The following is an 18,377-nucleotide window of genomic DNA, read 5'->3' as shown; positions in this document are numbered from 1 at the left end:
ATGGTGTTCTTCTTTTTCAGTTACTGCAATGAGGAGTGTTGAGATCCGACACCACCTGCTGTCTCTTGGGTCAGCTGCAAGCATGACGGGACCAGGGAATGGCAGCAGCATGCAGAATCTTAGCACTCTTTAGCACAATCTTCTGTATTAGGGAATGTTTAGTTGGCATGAGGCGTTCGCGTCAGACATTGGAATTGGAACAGCTGTAAAGTGTGGCTGGCTCATCGAGGCATCGCTCGGATTTTCTAATCTCAAATGTTTAGGGTGTGTTGACGTCAAGGTGCTGCATTCCAGAACTTAAATATGTAGCTTACTTTTTTCCTTCTTAACAAATCACCAGTAGTTAGTTTCTAAGATTTTTCTCATCAAGAGAAGAAAAACTAAAAAAAAAAAAAAAAAAAAAAAAATCTTACTAGTTTGCAAAAGAATCTTCTGAGAACTGTCTTAACTATGCACATGATGTGACCAGACATCTTGAAAATATTCCTCTTAGTAGGAGCTGTTTGTTTTTACCTCTTGGAACAGTCAGGCGTAATATTTCCATAATTAAAATTTTTTTCCTGGTTATCGGGACTACGTTACTACAGCTTTTCTGAATGAAATTCGTGTTGCCGTCATGTTTAAAGTGCCATGGTGGCTTCCAACCAGCAGTTAAATTGGAAAGCTCTACAGTTTGCTCCTAGCACTCATTTCTTAAGTTGTGGTTGAAAGTTAGCCTTGTTTATGCTGGTTACCAAATTTCTAGGTGAGTACTGACGTAATATGATATTAACTCCGCTTCTTGGATACAGTCACACGCAGGATAGCTGTCAGTTAGAGGTGCAGACTGCTAAATTGAGAACCAATGACTTGCTGCTACAGATCTACTAAAGTGACCACTTGATTCTTGCCTGTTTGTCTCCATCATGGAGAATCTTGTATGAGGTGCCCCTGTTTCCATCTTCGTGGCCTTTTTTGTTGGGAGACATCTAAGCTGTATTAACAGTGCGTGCTTTTCCTGTGAATGTGGTGCCAAACCCGTTTGCCGTTGTTTTTGCTGTAGCGGTGTTAATTGTAGTGATCCATAGTCAGGCTGCTCTTTTTCTAAACTTGCCTTTGGGGGCTTTTTTCCACTTTGTCATGTGTGCAGATGTTAATCTGTTACAGTTGGCAGCAGTATTAAAATGGTGAGTAAAGAGTCCAGGATTACTCCTGCTTGTAACTAGTCCTTTCTGGAAACCGTCTTCTGTTTCCTTTTGCTCCTGCTGAGTATGCTTTGGCCTTTGAGAGTGGGTTTCGGTAGAATGGGGTCTCTGGATTTGTGGTAGTGTTCTCAAATCTAGGGCTGAGGGTGTGATGTCCAGTCTGTGTACAAGGGTGTGAGTCATAGTCCGGCTTCCTGGTGTACATTCTTCTTGTGCTGAGAGTGACGGTCCTTTTGTACAGTGTATAGCAACTGTCACTGAACACTGAGTGACCTCTGAGGTTGGCAAAGAGTGCATTTGAGCATTTCAGATCAGTCGTTTGAGCAGTGCCTTTTGAGGGCCAGTCTTTTTAGATTGGACCCGGTTCATCTTTTGATGACACCTCCTACTCATTTAAAAGGTTGGTGGTCAGAACTGCTTCGGAGAGCAAGCCACAGTGACCAGTGCCTTTGCCAGCAGCTTTTAAAATTTTTAATTCTCACGGGGAAATCATTCTTGTGCAGACAGTATAACTATTATCTGACATGCATTTCTTTAGGTCTAGGAAAATATTGTCTGAAAGAAAGGAAAGTATTGATTTTAATCAGCAATTGACCTAATTCCCAAGTGTAGGGGTTCCTAAGTCCTACTCTGAACTTGTCTTTCCTTTGCTGTATTCTGTAATATAAAATATCTGGGAACAAGAACTAGTGAAATGTTGTTTTCATGACTTTTCTATACTTTGGGTTTAATGAAATGGTGTTGATAATTAAAATAATAGATAATCCATGCTTAATTTTACGTTAGAATGCATTTTGTATTTTTCATTTGAATCTGTCTATTTTTTAAACCTTTCTGTTAATTAAAAATAGAAGTTCTCCACTTCTTGGCCTCTACATACTACTTCTATTGCTTTCTGTTTACATGGAATCATCCTAACCAGCCAGATACCTTCATTTAGGATGGGAGGGGGCAGTTTGAGTTTTCAGAGCTGACCCTAGGGGGAAAATGACACCGAAACTGTCTGAAGAGATTGACTTCTTGGCCATGGGCTGGTGATCTGTGAACTCTAAAGTGCTTCTGTTCATCTAGGCTTTCAGATCTCTAACTTGTGTTCAACATTTCCTAGGCAGAGTCAGAATGTGGGAGTTAAACATCCTATGAGCCTGGAGGAAAAAGATTGAAGCCGAAAGTTAGGAGTTTCATCTGGAAAATGGTGGAGTTTTATAATGGATAATGTTCATTTTGAGGTGGCCAGACCTTTGGATCATCTAAGAAGTCAACTAAGAAAATTAGTGTTTATTTAATTAAAAAACAATAGATTGACCTTAGTTGGGAAGATGGCAACCATAGCCTTTGTTGTTGACAGCCACATCTTCTCCTGAATGGAAGTTTGGGCAGATGGGAGGCATTCCTCTAATGGACTGTCTTTCCTCACCTAATCAGTTCAGGCTTGTAAAAGACTACACCTGCCGTGAAACTCCTGAAACTATTACCGGTGTCTGTCACTGGATCTTCACATAATATTTTCATCTTAGATAATTCGAATTCTAAATTGTACAGCTCTAGCTCACTGTATTACTTAATTGATGGGTTGTTACTGTTTAAAAGCTACTAAAATCATAGGACAAGTGGACCAATTAAAAAATTTTCTTGGGGGCTGGAGAGATGGCTCAGAGGTTAAGAGCACTGCCTGTTCTTCCAAAGGTCCTGAGTTCAATTCCCAGCAACCACATGGTGGCTCACAACCATCTGTAATGGGGTCTGGTGCCCTCTTCTGGCCTGCAGGCATACACACAGACAGAATACATAATAAATAATGTAATGAATACATAATAAATAAATATTTAAAAAAAAATTTTTTTTCTTTTAGCCGGGCAGTGGTGGCGCACGCGGGCACCAAAGCTACAGAGAAACCCTGCCTTGCAAAACCAAAAAAAAAAAATTCTTTTAAAAATTCTCATATAGTTTTACATACACATAGACTTTTTAACCAATCGCTCCCTCTTTCCCTCCCTCTCCCCTGTGTTTTTTGTAACAGTCCTGGCTGTCCACTTTACAGACTTGAGGCTCACAGATATGCCTGCCTCTGCCTCCTGTGTGCTGGGATAAAGGCGTGTGCCACCACCCCCTGGCTTTCCTGGCTGCCGTTGCTGTTTGTAGCTGTGGCTTTAGCTAGTGCTTCTCTGGGCTGACGTGTCACAGTCATATCTCCCGCTGGTTAAGCGCTTGTTGCAGGACTCTTTGTGGATTGAAATCACCTAGAAAGTGAAGGCAGTCTCATTTTAATTAAAAACTTTTCTTTGACTTTTCCCTCTTCCGGATGTTAAGGATGTCAATCACAGTCCTCTGATCAAAGCTAAATAGCACTCAGGTTGGTGAGTGTTAGTGTTTGGGAATCTTGCTTTCCTTGTATGCTGCTAACTGTCGGGAAAATGTTAGCTTAGTTTGCCTCTATCCCAGGTGATTATTGTGTTCTTTCTCAGGCTCCATAGAACAGACCAGAGACCTGAACTGGATCAGACAGAGCTCCCATGTGACTCTGACCATTGTACATTATTATATGGTTTCCATAAGCACACACACACAAAATACAGGACATCTAGAGGCTTGCCATGGAAACTTGGTTTCAATATGAATTTTTAGGAAGTGGAAATAAAGGTTTCTCTTTAGAAGCAAGGATACTGATTTCCATAATGGTCAAGGTCTTTGTTCTTTCATCTTGTACGCATGCACACACACAGTCCTGAGGAATGATGGTGACACTTGGAGTGCATGGTTAATTTATGCAGATTCCCCGACTAACTGAACTTGGGGAAATGTGGTTTTTTTGTTTGTTTGTTTAAAGTAAATTTGAGGCAACAGAACAGACTAATATTAAGAAAAACATGTATTCATGCATAATCGCAAAGTCACTAGTGAATGACAGGGTTTCTGTCAGTAACTTAGAAATACTTCTGGGTGTTAGGGATTATCTCAGTAGTTAAGAGCACTGGCTGCTTTTCCCAAGGATTTGATTTTAGTTCCCAGCACCCACATGACAGCTCACCACCATTGATAACTCCAGTTCCTGGGACTGTGACACCAGGTACAAGTGGTGGTCAAGCACATACATAGATACAGGCAGAACACTCATACACGGAAATAAAATGTCTTAACATTTTTAAATTTATTTTCTCACATGCCTTAAAAGTGCCTTACGTACAGACAATTGGTATGAGGGCTGCTGGGTCAAACCATTTCTACAGCTCAGATGCAGAGTATTTGATTTTTATGCAGAATTTCAAGAGACTTGGGGCACACAAACATTTATTTCCACATCATTTATTTACAGTATTTATTTATGCAGTAAAATGTTTAAAAAAATCTTGTGACAAGGCCAGGCAGTGGTGGCATACACCCTTAATCCCAGCACTCAGGGAAACAGAAGCAGGCAGATCTCAGTGAGTTCAAGGCCAGCCTGGTCTACAATGCAAGTTCCAGGACTACATAGAGAAACCCTGTCTTAAAAAGCCGAACTAGATAGATAGATAGATAGATAGATAGATAGATAGATAGATAGATAGGTAGATAGATAGGTAGATAGATAGGATAGATGATAGATAGATAGATAGATAGATAGATAGATAGATAGATAGATAGATAGATAGATCTCCTGTGACAAATATGTGTAATAACAGATAAATATGCATGTATGGGGATCACAAGGTGGCAGAAGTAATAAATAATTAGTGATACATTATTGCAGTATATTAAATTGGCTGACTTTAATACATTGGCTAAATTGGTTTTGTGTGATCTGGCCTATGTCATCTTGTACCTATCTCCAGGCCCACCTCGATATTCATTGGGCTATTCAGACAGTGTAACTGACAAGTTTGTGAGAGAGATAGATAGAATTCTAGAAATTACTTTTTTTTTTTTTTTAGATCTTTGCTCATGTAGGACAAAGTCCTGAGACCTCTTAGAAGTCTTAGGAGACTGAGAATTACTTGGAGTGCTGGGTTCCACTCTTCGCGGCTTCTACCTAAGCCGTGAACCTTTGAGCAGGTCACTTTCAGTCTTGCGTTCCTCTTGTGCTGTCCATAGGTGGGCCACACTAAATAAATACCAGGTATGATACTCTATAATTTTGACCAGATAGAAACAAACATTTGAAGATGTTGTGTAACGTGCTTTATGATAATCAGGATTATACTAATGTCCCACAACGCCTGTGTTTACGGCAGCTGCTGCACAGACAGCATGTGGCAGACATGGATGGAGTTGATCCTGAATTTCTGTTTTTCTTGTAAAACAGAGTGACGTCTTTGTTTTGTATTCAGCCATCTTATTTTCTGTTCCCACTGGTATGTTCCCATCTCGGTCTCAGTACACCTGTGTGACCGCAGGCAGCACCCCCAGGCTCTAGCACTTGCAGTCCCTGGCCAGCAGTGGAGTCAGCTCTGGGGGCTGTGCTGGGTAAAGAGGGCAGTGGGAGGTAAGCTCCTCCCCCTTCACCACCATACCAGCACAGCACCTCCGGCGTCAATGGCACACTTTAGTCTCCGGCTCATCTTCAAGCAGAGAGTGGGGTTGAAATGCTGCTTGGCCTTGAAAACAGCAGGGAATAGTGATTCAGACGTGTCAGTGTACGTGCGTCTTCCACTGAATGGCTTCTGCTTTTGTCTCGTTCCTTTCCCCACAGAAAGTGCCCAGCACATTGCTAATTGTTTTTCCATTGTTTTTACTGCAGGAAAGAATACATAACAGGAGCTCCAGGTTTTATAATTAAGTAAAGAGCACATTCCCACTATTAGATTTCCTTCACCCCCATCCATCTCCACAGTTTATTTCTTCTCCTAATGGGAAGCTCTACATGCTAAATAGTAACTCCCAGTTCCCTCTTCTTCCGAGCCCTCGTGCCCACCATTCTCTTCTCTTTTTCAGGCTCTTATGTTCCACAGATACGCGGATTTACACAGTATTTGTCCTGTCCTGTCATCCCAGTATTAAAATACCCATCTGATTTATGTGAGATTCTAGCAGCCTCTACCAGGTTGTCACAGTGTTCTCTAACCACGCGGTGGTGGGAAGTGCCTCACAGCCTCTCAGTGCTGTTTCAGGCTGTATAACAGGAACTTAGGCCAGTAAACAAATTTGGTTATGCTTTTGTGCTGCTCAGTTCAGTGTGGGAACCTGTTTATCTTAGCTGAGTTCTGTTGAATTCAGCTTTCTAAGAACTAAGGTTGCAATAGAAGACAGGGGTGGGCTAGTGAGAACACTCTCTGCTGGCTTACAAAGAATATGACATCTCACATAGTGACTAACGTCAGCTTTTAATGAGACAAAAGAAAGAGCAGAGTAAATGCCGTAGATTTGTTTTTTTTTTTTTACACAAAATCTTTCATGCACATAATCAGAATGACTGAGATAAAAATAGGCTATTTAACCTGGTTGTTCACACCTTGAATCCCAACAACTGGGGGACAGACAGGTGGGTTTCTGTGAGTTTGAGGCCAACACGGTCTACACGGTGTTTCAAAAATAAAAAACAAGCAAGCAGAAACAAAACAATCAATCAAAAACCAGGCCATTTACATGAAAGTAAAAATTGACTTTCTCTATAGCTCTAGAGAGTGGAATGAGGGACAGGCTGAGCTGGGGCGAGGGCTAATGGCAGCAGCAACTATGTTTCCCCATTTCCTTGGAGGGGAGCCTTAGCCAAGTTTCAGGAAGTCCTTTTGACTTTGTTCTAAGGTGTGGACGAGCAGGTGAATGGGTCCCAGTGGGGCCCACAGAGTTAGTGTATGTGGCCACATCCTAACGTCATTTGAGAGCAGCTAGGGAGATGGGCCTCTCAGGAGTCACTGTCTCCTGTGTCTGCCGAGAGAGTCATTTTGTGAGATGTGCGTGCAAGGTACATTATGTGAATCTCTGAGCCAGTTAAACATTAACCTGTCAGAAAACAGGAGAAGACTAAAATGCAGCTGGTTTTGGCTTGAGAATTTCATTGCTTTGCCAAAAATCCTGTTCCATTGGCTCTTACAATGGAGAGCAAATGAATATTAGAAGCCAAAGAGATCAATAGAAGCAAAGAAACCAGTGCAGTCCGGAGGGGCGGCTCTCTTAGAAGGAGCAAGTGGGGTAAAACTGTTTTGGGCTTGAATAGACAACCATGCTCTGGGTTCTGCCTTTTGAGACAGAGTTGCATTATGTACCCCTGACTGCCCTGGAACTCCCAGAGATGCCCCTGCCTCTGCCTCCTGGGTGCAGCGCTGAAATTAAAGCTGTGTGGCACTACTGGCTGTAACTCAGTTTCTGTTAAAAGTTGGGGCTTCAGCGTCTACAGAGAAAATTGTTTAATTTGCTTGTTTCCTTTGTAATTCTGAATTTTATTTTATGCATTGTAAAGCATTCTGAGGGACAGAGTGATGGCTCAGTGGTTTGAAAATACGGTTGTTCTTCCAGAGGACCTGGGTCCTGTTCCCAGCACCCACAGGGTGGCTCATAACCATGTGTAGCTCTTGTTCCAGAAATTTGGTGCCCTCCTTGGACATCAGTGAACATCTGGTATGCAAGTAGTTCACAGACATATGCGGGCAAGACACTCATCCACGTAGAATAAGGATAAATCTTTTTTTTTTTCTTTTTAAAGCATTCTGAGATGGGGATGCTGGTGTGTGGCTGTAGTCCTGCTCTTCACAGAGTAAGGCAGGTGGATCTCTTGAACCCTCAAACTCAAGAGCAGTTTCCGTAATACCATGAGCCCCCATCTCATAAAAACAGAGAAACCAAACAAACTGTTACTCTAAAGAGAGATCCCTAGCCTTCCTCATCCTGCTGTAGGAGTTCATGATCTAGAACATTCTCAGAATCATTGTATACTGAGTTAGAGTAAACGGGTCAGTGATGACTGAGGTGTGCCATCAACGTAGTTCCTGCATTGCCTTTAGTGCAAGTGCTTTGCCCAGATGGGCTTTGCTTATTATTTATTTGTTTTATTAATAGCCATACCTAGAGTAGTTCCTATGGCGATTCTGGCAGGTTGCAGTGTGCATGTGTGTATTCTTTTGCTCATTCAGACTGTTGAGCAAATCCTCATTTCAGTGGTCTCACGTTGGTTCTTTGGTGCGTTTCAAGCCCGTGATGCTGGCTGGCTCTGTAGTATTAATATTGCTGGAAGCATCTGAGTGTGAATGGGTGTTTCTGGCAAGGAGCAGATTTTCGTGTTAATTGACACTTTCTTTTATATACTAAACCGTGGATGCCAAGTGCTCTCCTCACTAGTAGTTGTAAATGCTAAATCTATACATGGCTTCACCACCTCCTGTCAAGATAAATGCAAGCTTCATTTCCCCTCAGAGGAGCTCAAAGGAATAATTTATCCCTGGTTTGTTTGGGAAGATGTTTGCAGCCAGTCTCACGTGGACCCAGCTGCAAAAATTTCCAGTGCCTAAAGCCAGCTCAGCAATGGCTTTTGTTCCTGGGAAGCCTGGAGCAGTTGGAATGAGAATCAGATTGGTCTCTTGTTCCAGTTCTATGATACAGAAGTGGCAGCAGTAACGTCCTAAGTGGGAGTGTGTTGGTGTCCTCGAGTTCAGCCACACACTCTTACATAGATAGCTAAGCGGTTATTTATAGAGAGAAAGGAAGTTGTTTGGGCACCCAGGGTAGGGGGGAGAGATAACTTATTTTTAATGAGGATGATCGTTTCTGAATGAGTGCCTTAGAAACTAGTAGGCTCACATCCTTCATCCAGTGAGCCGATTGAGCTGAGGCATATTGATCTGCTAGTAAAAACCCAGGAGCAGATTTAATTTTTAATAGTTTATCGCTCAATGTAAGGAAGGTTTGCCGTTACATTTTGAGATAATTTACTCTTAATAACCAAGTGTGGTAGTTGCAACCTTCATGGGCTTTTTGTGGCCGACCACAGCAGCTTCCAAGAGCTTTCTCTTCAGTTAGGTTTGTGCTCTTCAGTATAGCCCTGTGAAGTAGGTAAGGAAGTTACCTTCAAAATACAGATGAGGGACTTCTGCTTCGGAAAAATGGAAGTCCTTCTACACTACTAAGCAGAATTAGTACTGGAACCCGGGTCTTAGGCTCCTTGGCCTTGCATTCGTTAAACTGTATTAGCCACACTACTTGAAAGACAGTTGTAAGTGTTCCTTCTGTATCTCCAACAGAATGGGCTTGTCCGTCATGCCCGACACTTGTTGACTCATCTTCTGCACGAAGTCTCTCAGATTCTAAGTCTGCTTGTAGAATGTGCACCCGAGGAACCAAGCATTAAAAGAGCCCGCAGTCCTTGAGGTTTTCTTTGATGATAATATCTGTAACTGCATCGAACACAAATTTGACATTCTGTGTGTCTGTCGCACAGGTCATGTGACTGTAGATTTCTTTGACATCTCTTCTCATGTTGAGGTCAAGGAACTGGCTCTTGATATAATTCCCGGCATCCTCATAGGAGTTGTTCCCTGGTTTTAAAAAAATTAGTAAAGTAGAATAAATTAACCTGTAGGGCTCAATTTTTAGGTGGCTAATTTGCTTCTTGGAGTATTGTTTTAGATAAATACGGTCAGGGACTGTTGGAGTGAGGATTCTGTCGTGCCTGCAGCGACCATCAGGAGTGAGGGCTCTGTCGTGCATGCGTCAGGAGTGAGGATTCTGTCGTGCCTGCAGGCGAGTGTCAGGAGTGAGGATTCTGTCGTGCCTGCATGTGACCCTCAGGAGTGAGGGCTCTGTCGTGCCTGCAGGCGACCGTCAGGAGTGAAGACTGTTGTGCATGCATGTGACTGTCAGGAGTGAGGATTCTGTCGTGCATGCAGGTGTTTCTCACTTGAGTGAAACAGTAGAACAGAGGAAAGGTCCCTGTGTTTCCATTTTTGCTTCTTGGTAGGTATCCTTGGAACAGTCAGTGGCTCTGGTGTATATATCTGCTCTATTCCAGGAACATCTGAACTTGAACCTTAAAACTATTCCTTTTGCCCTGGAATGAGGCGAGCCCGTCACTCTTGTCTGCAGCAGTCAGCACCTACCATCATACTCTGGAAAACAAATACTGAGGTGGACTTTCTTAATTTTCTCCTCGAAGAGGTCCTTCTTGTTGAGGAAGAGGACGATGGAGGTGGCTGCAAAGAACTTGTGGTTACAGATGCTGTTGAACAGGTGCAAAGACTCATGCATGCGATTCTGGGGAGGAAACGTGGGAAATAGCAGATCAGCTTGTGGGGTGGATGTCTGTTTATTCCTGTTCTAACTGAACAGGACAGTGTTCCAAATAAAAAGGGAAAGCAAGGGAACAGATCATCTGTTTTTAGTATGGTGGGGGACAACCAAACATTTAAATTTCCCTTCTGTCATTTTAATAGCTTGATTCGAGGGAGATTATTCACATCAGAGTCTCGGTTCCCTTGTAGTTATGAATGCTAGAGAGGACATGGATCTGTGGTATCTGTGGTAGTAACTGGCAAGGAACACCCGTGTGTGGAGATCTTTAGCTCCAGAGTCCAGATAGCATCCATAGTGCTGCCTTTAGGCTGAAACCAGGCCCAAATCAGCACTTTGTTACTTGCATCTCCAGGATGATTTTGCTAGCTTCTGTCAGCTGGGGCATGGCTGGCGTGGATTCTCTGACCCCAGTGCCGCAGGAAAGGGCTGGAGGATTTCCCAGCGCCATACCACCGGCACCGGGGAGATATGTGTGCGGAGTCCAGAGTCAGCCAGTCCCCATGTCAGGTGAGCGGTTAGGGACCTGAAGTGCACCATCAGCTGACTGGAAGTCATTCTTGTCATCTAATCAGGGAAAGCTCACTGGTAGCTCATCCTGCTGTTGATAACTTCCATACCTGGTACACTCAGACTGCCGTGGGAATGACAGCAAAGCTGTATTTCTGTTGGGCACCTGTTTATGTGAAATTAGTGTTTCCACATCTTTGACGTCCTTTTCTCAAATCAAGAGAAGGGAGCTGGCATATAGACATCCTAAGTCCTTGCACTGTCCATTTTATCTGTCTGCTTCCGCTTAGCATCACCGCCTCTAGCTTTCTGGGGGCCGCACCCCATGCTTGGATTCCTAATCTCACACCAAGCTCATGCTCAGAAAATTTGGAGCTTTGAAGTACGAACCTCGAACCTGCAGCAGAAAGGGGATTTTCTGGAATTAATAAGGTCGAGGCAGAGATTGGTCTGCTAGGGGATGTCTAGGCTGTCAGTTCTAGTCAGTTGGGCAGTGGAATGACAAGATTTGGAGACGGGGTCACTCACCACTTCGTCGTCTTCCACCAGCACCATGTCATAGGCACTGAGAGCCGCACAGAAAATGATGCAGGTGACTCCCTCAAAGCAGTGGATCCATTTCTTCCTCTCTGATCTCTGCCCTCCCACGTCAAACATCCTGGGAAGAAGCAGCTGTTAGCAGGGGTGTGGCCAACGTGTGAGTCACTCGCCTTTGGTATTCACCCTGAGAGGCGGCTGCTTGGGGCCAGGTAGTAGCAAAATCAGAAATAGGAGAGGCAGGAGGAGGACAGTAATCCCGAATTGGGCTTCAGCAGAGGCCAAGAAACAAGCTGTGAGACCCGAGATGCCCCCAGGGAACCGAATGCTGACCTGAAATTCAGATCTTTCACAGAAAACTTGGTCTCGATAATGCCTGTGGTTTTGACTCTGGATCGGAGCACATCTTGCTCACTGGGGAGGTAGTCAGGGTCTGTAATCCGGTCCAGCTGGTTCAGGTAGCTAGGGAAGACAGTGGTGTTGGTGATGTTCCAGTTGCAGTCCAGACTAAAGGAGGCACAGGGTCTCCCCCTAAGTCACACGCTAATAGAAGCAGGGCTGGCGTCCACAGCACTGTACCAGGATTGTACGAATGCTTGTGCGCTTAGGGGAAGGAAAGGGGCTGAGGATCTTATGAATGCCACATCCACCTGAGGCAGCTCTTCTGTCCTCCTGACTAAGCCTTTCCAGACCCTTGAATAAGACTTGTTTAAATGTGTGCAAAGTTCCATCAAGAGACCAGAAACAGATTGAGAGAGAGAGACTTGGAAGACACAAGACAAGGCAATGTGTGGGCCTTCTCCCGAGTCAACCAGGAATGTGAACACATTTTAATATTTGGAGATACTAAGGAATTATTAAATGTTTTGGTATGATATGATTTCTTCTTTGCATTTTAAATCCATAGTGAAATTGTTAGGACAGCGATAGCTGCAGAGGACTTTAACCAGCGGAGGGGCTGGAAAATGAGCTCAGGGTGGCTGTGAATCACTAAACTGGACGCTTCACTGTGCGCCCTGCTTTCCTGAGAACATGAGGAAGTTCACGAAGGGTGGGCAGAGGGCAGCTGTGAACTGAAATGACCTAAGATGGAGCAGGAGGAAAACTGACATAAATGTCTAATGCACACCGCGTAGTTTCACATCTAATGTCTCACTAAATCTTGGAAGACTTTGAGATTCCTGTCCCCCTTTACAGATAAAGGGAAAACTTCAGAGGGATTCCTTGGGAGGACTGAGTTTCAGGGCAGCCTTGGCTGCAGTCAGCCCCTGTCTCAACGCAGAACAAGAAAGCGCTGTGGCCTGCTGTACAGCTCAGCTCTGTAGTCACCCGGACCTGGAGCCAAGGGCAGCCGCTGCTGTTTATGCGCAGTTTTTTCCGCGCTAACTGACTTCACTGGGCTGTAGTTTTTCTACCAGAAAGTGGGACTAATGAGCTTTGAAGGCTAGTGTACAAGCAAGGACTCTGAGATGTAGTGTATGTTGTGCCCTAGCAGGGACAACCTTCGTAAGGGAGGATTCTAGAAACTCAATGGTAACATTTCAAGATGAGGTGACAGAGGGGTAAACATGGGTCTGTTTGGTCTTACAGCTCATGCCCACTTCTGATACTGTACTGTGGGGGGGCTGATAGCTGTATCCCTTATCTTTTTGGAACCAGCTTTGCAAAGTTGATAGTCTCTTAGTTGATAGACCATCTTTCTTTGGTTTGCCTCTTGAGATAGGGCCAATGGCTGCTAAGCAGAGCCACTGTTGAATTTTGTGTCTTCAGCTTCGTAAGCTGCAGGGAGGCAGTGTAAAGAAATGCAAAACAGAGGGAACTGGCAGATGTCCCCACAGCCTTAAGTTTAGTTTGTGGGTCTGCGGCTTCCACTGCCTGGCGCTTAAAGCTGGGTGAGGTTTCTCCTGAACATCATCCCATCCCACCTCCCACCCGGAGCCTTACTAAGATGCCGAGTCATTGAGCTGGAACTCTGCAGCTCTGTCAAAGCAGGCTTGAATGCCAGGGTCCTTCCACAACTTCCTGATGACCTCCACCAGCTCAGGGGGCATGGTCCCCTCCTCAATGGAGTCTGCCAGGTTATTGAGCTGTCGACCCGCATCCTGTGTAAATCGAGAAATGTGGCTGAGAATGAGCTAGGAGGGAGTCAGTGACTGTCCAGGTTTCTGGGAACTTACTGGATGGAACGTAGATGTTGCTACCAAAGCCTGAGGTGGAACAGTCTCAGTGAGAGTGCAGTGTAAGGAAATATGCTAATTTACTTTGAGCATGCTCTCCAGATGTAGCTAGTCTGGGGTGCCTAGAGGATAGTACCAGATGATCCTTCAAGTGCTAGACTGAATTCAGATTAGGCTGAAAGTGGACGGCTAGAAGGTATAGGTCCTTCGCTGCAGGGACTGGAAATGTAAAAGCTACACTGGCCCTGAAGTACACAACGTAGTGTATTTCAGTGTATAAAAGGCTAGTGTAATTAGCTTATAAAAGTCCCGTGGCTAGGACTAGAAGCTCAAGGAAAGAATTTAAATGATAAGGTTAAAAGGCAAAAAGATGCTGGGAGTTGATTTCATAAACATTCATTATAGGGGCTGGAGAGATGGCTCAGCGGTTAAGAGCACTGCCTGCTCTTCCAAAGGTCTTGAGTTCAATTCCCAGCAACCACATGGTGGCTTACAACCATCTGTAATGAGATCTGGTGCCCTCTTCTGGCCTTCAGGCACATACGCAGGCAGAATATGGTATACATAATAAATAAATAAATCTTTAAGAAAAAAAAATCACTATAAAGGTAGAGGTTGTTTACCCTACTGGGATTAAAGTGATTTGGAGCTTAGCAGATGCAATTTGAGTTACACAGAGCTTTTTCTTACCCGACTTTCCTTGTGGTTTGCTGGTCTCTTGTCTATTTCTTCTCCTGCTTCCACCCTGAACCAGATAACATTAATCACGTACCGCACAGCTTGGTTCTGCATAGTCGATGCCTAGTGTGGCCATGGCTCTGACGATAGCCAGGATGGACTGCAACACGTTCCCATAGATGACAGATTTGAACTCTAGGCATTCTTCTGGAGAGTATCCATCCTGGTGAATGATCCTTCAAGGAACAGACACTAAACTTTTGGCGGGACCTGAGGAACCAGACCTAAGGGATTGGGAGTCTAGGGGATATATGGGTCATAGGAAACCACCTGTTTCTACTGCTGTCTCCTAGTGCAGGTTGGGGGGGGGGCACTGAAAATCAGGTCTTTAGCCCAGGGTTCTTTGGCGCTAAGGACCAGTCTACTGGACCAACACTGGCTCCATGGCGCCCCACCTCAGTCCTCCCGGGGTTTTGTCGTACTCACTTCATCTGTTTGACGATGGTGCTCTTTCCTGACTCCCCAGCACCTAAAAGGCAAATGTCAATGCCATCAGTTTCCACCGGCTCTCCCCAGTGGTCCAGTGTGTGAACTTACTGAGAGACACCGTGAGTTTTAGGCTTGTCCACCTGGATTTACAGCAGTTCGTCCTCATTAACGCTATTTACATTGAGACCCGGATTCCTTTTTTATGGCTATCGTATACATTGTAAGCTGGTTAGCACCCTTCCTGGTCTCTACCCACTAGAGGCCACTAGCAGCCCACTCTTAGTTGTGGCAACCAAGGATCTCTAGACATACCTTGTGGCCCCTGGGGCTCAAAAGTTCCCCACTGGGCACCACTGATAGACTTGTAGCTATTCCTTTAAGATAGTCACGCTGCCTGTTTAGACACAAATAGTCTTGGTTGGGATTGGAAAGAGCTGGGGCTCTTTGTTGAGATGCTGTTTTTCCTACCGTGACGGCGTCTGTTATTAGCTGAAACATTCCAGTGTCCTCTTGTCCATCAGCCTCTCTACTGACCTGATCCCTCCGTCCCCTCCCACCTTGCCTGTGCTTGTTTCCTCTAAACTGCTTACCCTGAACCTAGACAATCTGCTTAGGCTTAAAAGATCTGTCCATCAGCCCCTGTTCCTGTGTAACTCCTGCGTTCCTCGGCAGAGCCTGGGTTCATCAGCCCCCGTTCCTCTGTAACTCCTGTGTTCCTCGGCAGAGCCTGGGTCCATTAGCCCCTGTTCCTGTGTAACTCTTGCGTTCCAGTGTAGAGGCTGGGACCATCAGTCTCTGTTCCTGCGTAACTCCTGCGTTCCTCGGCAGAGCCTGGGTCCATTAGCCCCTGTTCCTCTGTAACTCCTGTGTTCCTCCGCAGAGCCTGGGTCCATTTGCCCCTGTTCCTGTGTAACTCCCGCGTTCCTCGGAGCCTGGGTCCAGCTCACAAATGGCCCCTTTAGTGTACATTTGGTCTTTACTGCTTCAAGTCCCCAGGTTCTTCATGGAAACTGTCCCAGGCAGCCAGCTTTCTGCTACACACAGATCAACGGTCCCACTTCAGTAGTAACACTGGTGTTTTTATTTCTTGTGAGTTTTTTTTTTTCGTGAACCAGGTGTCAGTTGCTTGCTTTCTGTCTGAAGCCATGATCGGTTCCCATGACTGACCCACAGAGGTGCTTTATCATCTCTGCACCAACCAGTGATCTGCTTACGATGCCTCCAGTTAATGAACCGTCCAGATGTCAGGGGCTTTAGAGCAGTTACTTAACAGAAAGCCAGGAGGGCATTTCTGTTCAAGACTCCATCTTCTCTGTGGCCCTCCCCTCCTTACCAGATTCTCCAACATTTATTTTGAGAGCAAGGAGAAGAATCCAGACTCCTTGGCAAAAGCCAATAGGCTTCTCCTTGAGACTGTTGGGATGGCGTGGTGCTTTACGAACCCATTGCTGAGAGAGAGTCCTATCTTCTTACTGTATGCCACAGTTCTCTGACTGCAGGATTGGGGTGTGCCTGCATGGCCAGGGTTCTTGGTAGTTGTTGAACCCCAAACGAGGCGTTGTTGCAGTTGGGTAGCCCAGCTTTGTACTTGCACTATTCATAGTTCAAGGAAAAGCAAGACAATTCCAGTGACCGTGACATTCTGGGTCCCCATATTAACTTAGCTCTAAGCTCTGCTTGGTTTCTTAGCTTGAGGACTGGACCAGGATGAGAACATGCCCAGCCCTCCCCGTCCCTTGGGGTTGACCAGATACCATCAACCCACCAGAAAGGCAAAGAGAGTGTTGATCATCCCCTCCGACAGCCCATCTCATGTGACTCACCAAGCAGCAGCAGCTTGACCGTCTTGGCTTCCTTCTCAGCATCCTCCTGCAGCTTCCTTTCCAGCTCCTTGGACCTCTTGGCAAGTTCTTTGTCCTCGGCACTGATTCCACTCCCCATCTCTGCTGTCTCCTCAGAGAAGAACCGCTTTCTCTAGCTCCGAAAAATTTCCAGTACGGCTCCTGTCTGTGAGATCGAGATAAGAAAACCCGGGTTGGGATAGAGTGACAGTCTCCTGCTCCCATGAGCGTTAGTGACAGTGTGGACTGCTGGTTCTCGCACCCTGCCTACCCTGCTTTGAGACTCCCTCCTCCGGCTTTTGAACTGCTCTGAATCTAGGGATTGCCCCCTTTATGTCTAGCAGTATGCCAGGGTAAGCTAATTAAAAGCTTTGCCAGTCAGGCAAAGGGCAAAGGCTCTAATGTTCTTTAATGAGGGAAATGACCTGGGTTTTGACACAGCTGGGTAGAACACAGGTACTGGAGCCCTGGGAGGAAGCAGCCACCTCCTCCCTTCTAAAGAGCTCACACAAGCCTGCAAGCCACTGTTCCAGGGGTTCGTTTGCATTGGAGAGCTGAAGAGCTGAAGGTTAAGGGTGATCCCCTAGCTGAGTTTACAAGGTCTTGGTTTTAGGGAATCAAAGGGATAGTCCTGGCAAAGACATCTGCTCCAGGAGCTGTTATTGTTGCTTTGTGCCGGCTCATCTCTCAGAATGTCGTGTGTGTGTGTGTGTGTGTGTGTGTGTGTGTGTGTGTGTGTGTGTGAGAGAGAGAGAGAGAGAGAGAGAGAGAGAGAGAGAGAGAGAGTTTCTTTCTTTTATTATTTTTTTTTTTTCGAGACAGGGTTTCTTTGTATAACCTGGTTGTCCTGGAGCTGCCTCTGTGGACCAGGCTGATCTTGAATTCACAGAGATCTACCTGCCTCTCCCTCCTGAGTGCTGGGATTAAAATCACGTGCCACCACCGACTGAGTCTTTGTTTCTCTGATTTACTACTGTGCATTTCTTCCATTCACAGATTAAATCTGATTCGCCTTTGAATTTGTGGTTTACTAGTGAGTCCTCATCAAATATTTGCTTAATGAAGACAAAGGAAAAGGAGTATGTGGTAGAGAAATTGCCTTGCGGAATTCCCCTTACCCCACACCAGCTACACTTGGCTAAGTGAACTTCGCTGGTATTTTGTGTGGGTTGTATGCCAGTGTCACCTTACACAACAAACTTCTCCCCTGGGCAGTTGAACTCCGCCTCTGGAGAGGCTGGAATAGCTCTGCTCCCTCGCCCTCATCTTGGCTGTCCTGTGGGGGTGAGGGCGCAACCTCACAGTTGCCTCACAGACACTGAATGCACCTCGTTGGCCATAGTTCTCAAGGCCAGTAGTTTCATTTAAATGAGTCTTCCCAGTGCAACCCCCTCACCTGGACTGAGATACTTTAGAACAGGGATTCTCAACCTTCCTAATGCTGCGACCCTTTCTCATGTTGTGATGCCCCTCAACCATAAAATTATTTTTGGCGCTACTTCATAACTGTCATTTTGCTGCTGTTATGAATCGTCATGTAAATATCTGATCTGTAAGATACCCGATATGCGACTCCTGTGAATATGCCATTCAGCCCCTCAGAGGGGTCGCAGTCCACGGGCTGAGAATCACTGTCACGCAAGGAGCAGGCACATCAGAGGCCCTAGAAGTTTGTTAGAAAGACAGTCTCAGATATCAGCTCAGAAAGCCCAATAAATAATCAGGATTTAACAGTACCTCGGGTGACCCACAGGGTGTTAAGGTTGGGA

At 45.3% G+C, this 18,377-nt stretch overlaps 2 protein-coding genes across 3 annotated transcripts in view; one reads left to right on the top strand and one right to left on the bottom strand.

Moving 5' to 3' along the window:
• The window catches only part of Gnai3 (G protein subunit alpha i3), a 37,763-nt gene extending 35,704 nt beyond the window's left edge, over positions 1–2,059 (top strand). For both annotated transcript variants that reach the window (XM_050121001.1, XM_050121002.1), the window contains exon 9: positions 21–2,059. The gene's annotated coding sequence lies outside the window, so the exon portion shown is untranslated. The remainder of the gene's footprint in view (positions 1–20) is intronic.
• On the bottom strand, positions 1,555–16,721 carry Gnat2 (G protein subunit alpha transducin 2). Its single transcript, XM_050121003.1, has 8 exons — positions 16,591–16,721; positions 14,765–14,807; positions 14,373–14,514; positions 13,368–13,525; positions 11,757–11,885; positions 11,415–11,544; positions 10,187–10,340; positions 1,555–9,625 (listed from the first exon to the last, which is right to left on the bottom strand). The coding sequence occupies exons 1-8, from the start codon at positions 16,706–16,708 to the stop codon at positions 9,435–9,437; spliced, it is 1,065 nt and encodes a 354-aa protein (XP_049976960.1). The 5' UTR covers positions 16,709–16,721; the 3' UTR covers positions 1,555–9,434.
• Between the last annotated feature and the right edge of the window lie 1,656 nt (positions 16,722–18,377).

Source organism: Alexandromys fortis, unplaced genomic scaffold (genome assembly GCF_014885135.2).
Source record: "Alexandromys fortis isolate MF-2015 unplaced genomic scaffold, M_Fortis_MF-2015_v1.1 scaffold_176, whole genome shotgun sequence".
Lineage (NCBI taxonomy): Eukaryota > Metazoa > Chordata > Mammalia > Rodentia > Cricetidae > Alexandromys > Alexandromys fortis.
Note: the sequence above shows the minus strand (reverse complement) of the source record. Positions and strands in the feature narration are given on the sequence as shown.